General features: G+C 40.0%; 1 protein-coding gene across 1 annotated transcript in view; it reads right to left on the bottom strand.

The window, feature by feature from the left end:
* Positions 1–939: 939 nt before the first annotated feature.
* Positions 940–3,249, bottom strand: part of LOC111950531 (NHL repeat-containing protein 3) — an 18,117-nt gene continuing 15,807 nt past the window's right edge. Inside the window, exons 6-7 of the mRNA XM_023968169.2 lie at positions 2,518–2,630; positions 940–2,374 (exon numbers count right to left, since the gene is read on the bottom strand). Of these exons, the coding sequence (XP_023823937.1) occupies positions 2,119–2,374; positions 2,518–2,630 (369 nt within the window). The 3' untranslated portion in view covers positions 940–2,118. The remainder of the gene's footprint in view (positions 2,375–2,517; positions 2,631–3,249) is intronic.

Below are 3,249 nucleotides of genomic sequence, written 5' to 3'. Positions count from 1 at the left end.
GCCACTCCAATACCTTGACTTTGTTGTACCAAAGTACATTCATCTCTAGGAGACAGAACACGTCTCCTTCCTGAGCGGTATGAAGGCTGCGTGGTCCCATGGTGTTTATACTTGCGTACTATTGTTTGCACAGATGAACGTGGTACCTTTAGGCATTTGGAAATTGTTCCCAAGGATGAACCAGACTTGTGGAGGTCTACAATTTTTTTCTGAGGTCTTGGAGATTTCTTTTGATTTACCCATGATGTCAAGCAAAGAGGCAGTGAGTTTGAAGGTAGGCCTTGAAATACATTCACAGGTACACCTCCAATTGACTCAAATTATGTCAATTAGCCTATCAGAAGTTTCTAAAGCCATGACATCATTTTCTGGAATTTTCCAAGCTGTTTAAAAGGAAGTCAACTTAGTGTATGTAAACTTCTGACCCACTGGAATTGTGATATAGTGAATTATAAATTAAATAATCTGTCTGTAAACAATTGTTGGAAAAATTACTTGTGTTATGCACAAAGTAGATGTCCTAACCGACTTCCCAAAACTATAGTTTGTTAACAAGACATTTGTGGTGGTTGAAAAACGAGTTTTAATGACTCTAACCTAAGTGTATGTAAACTTCCGATTTCAACTCTATTCTACTAAACCAGATTTCTAACAGCATTTTGTTTACAATTACTGTGGATTGATAATTTAATTACATTTGTCACTCAGACTGTAATTCCTGTTTTTGGTCTGTTTTTCTTTGCCTTGCTGTTTTCAGAATCCCTTTACATGAAGGGGTTGTGGATTCATCAGTGGAGGCTGCTGAGGACAGCTCCTAATATTGTTTTGGATACCATTACACTCCACTCCAGAAATTATTATAAGCCGTACTCCCCTGGTATTCATGCATCAAAATAATGACAGACAAAAGCCAGGGGAAGCTTTATCACTATGACAAAATTGGTTTTCAAAAAGTTTATTTAGATCTTATTTCTGTCAATCTTTACCCTTGAAAATGAAAGAACAAGCAACATAAAAATTGAAAATTCAATGAACATTCAATGATGCCGAGCATGACTATGGCACTAATAAAAAGCAGCAGAAACAAATCACAATACATTCATACAATCAAAATTAACAAAATATGATATGCATATGACCATAAACAATATTCAGGAGCAAGCAATGTAAACATTTCACCATAAAATAAGATTTGTTCCCCAGGGTAAAAACACAAAAAAGACAGGATGATATGACTTGTAATTCCACTGAAACCATATGCACACACAAGCATAATAATGTTATGCGTTTGCATTGAAAGCTTATGTTATGCATTGAAAGCTTATGTTATACACTTTCAATGCAAAACCACACATTTCATATATCACGACACTTCCCCTGGCAAAAGATATCCAGGCTAGCGGATGAGACCGAACCCTTTCAAATCTAATCTGAATAGCACTGGTCATATTACTGTGATCAAACATACTGCAAGTAAGAAAACAAGTTTCTCACTTGATAGTAGTAGTACCTCATACAGCACAAGTCACTTTGACGCTTTTAAAACATAGCTGCCTTAAAGAAATTCAAATTATGGTTCTTACAACCATTTCTTTCATGCAATTAAGTAACAGGATCATGAAGTTTGGTTAACATCAAGCCGTTAACGTAAGTGACCAGTGAGAATGGTTAGTTGGACATGCAATACTTTTCTATACCTCCATAAGAACTAAACAGTAAACATAGAGCTGGTTAAGAGTTCCTGTTTGGCGTAGCACGTTACATACAAAGGACTTTATGCCTTAGTTAGCCTGGGGTAAATAATTATTCAAATGAGCAGTATGGGGAGAAAATGGCATCTTTGATTTGTCGAATAAGTGGCCTGGCTCATTTTGAATCTATTTAAATATACATGTTAACTTCTCATCAAATGATTATGGTCGTGTTCCAGGCCAACTACATTGCAGACGTTGCACTGCATCAGCCAGTGGTTCTGTGCCCACGTCATAGACTGCGCAGTCGGGCATCAGATTGCTATCATATGATGTGGTGAACTGATATGTTAAACACCAATTCTTCTGAGATCTGTCATGTGTCTGCAATGTAGTCCGCCTGGAACACGGCCTATAATAGAGTGCATCAACCATCCTGCAGGAAGCCAGTACCCAGGCTGAATGGGGTAAACTTCTGAGCCTGCTGGGCACCAATCTCAGCCACATACAGAGCCCCCGTCTTCAGGTCCAGGTCCACTAGGTGGGGCTTGACGTCTTCAGCCAATTGGATGACACTGACCACCTGGCACTGACCAATGACACCCACAGGTGGAGCCTCCAGTAGGGAGATCTGATTGGTGTTCAGCTGCACCACCACAAAGTACTTCTGGTCTGGTGTCAACCTATGGGGATAATTACTTACACTGAGTGTACATAACATTAAGGAAACCTTCCTAATATTGAGTTGCAGTTAGCAAAACCAGTTAGTCCATGAAAGATAACAAAATAAGACTGACAGGTAAATATTGGGACTATCACTACCAACCTGACAGAGTAGGGTGCGTCCTCATTGAAACAGCTTCCCCATGTTCCAAGCCAGTCTCCAGTCACAGAATTAAACACCTGGATTCGCTTGTTTCCTCTGTCAGCAACCCACACCTACGCAACACCACAACACACAATTACCACAAAATCCAAAGCTTACCATAAACCTCATAATCTGGCAGTGTGATTTCATTTGAAACTTTTCTTAAATAATATGCATTATAAAGAGGAGACTACACTGAGTGTATAAAACATTAGAAACACCTTCCTAATATTGAGTTGCACCCACTTTTCCCCTTAGAACAGCCTCAATTCGTCGGGGGATGGACTATAAGGCGTCGAAAATGTTACACAGGGATGCTGGCCCATGTTGACTCCAATGCATCCCACAGTTGTATCAAGTTGGACAGATGTTCTTTGGGTGGTGGACCATTCTCTTGATACACACAGGAAACTGTTGAGTGTGAAAACCCCTGCAGCGTTGCAGTTCTTGACACACAAACCGGTAGTGCCTGGCACCTACTACCATACCTCGTTCAAAGGCACTTCAATCTTTTGTCTTGCCCATTCACCCTCTGAATGGCACACATACACAATCCATGTCTCAAGGCTTAAAACTCCTCCTTTAACCGGTCTCCTTCCCTTCATCTATACTGATTGAAGTGGATTTAACATCTATAAGGTTTCAGAGCTTTCACCTGGTCAGTTCATGTCATGGAAAGAACAGGTGTCC

Source organism: Salvelinus sp. IW2-2015, linkage group LG23 (assembly GCF_002910315.2).
Source record: "Salvelinus sp. IW2-2015 linkage group LG23, ASM291031v2, whole genome shotgun sequence".
NCBI classification, from domain to species: Eukaryota; Metazoa; Chordata; class Actinopteri; order Salmoniformes; family Salmonidae; genus Salvelinus; species Salvelinus sp. IW2-2015.
Note: the sequence above shows the minus strand (reverse complement) of the source record. Positions and strands in the feature narration are given on the sequence as shown.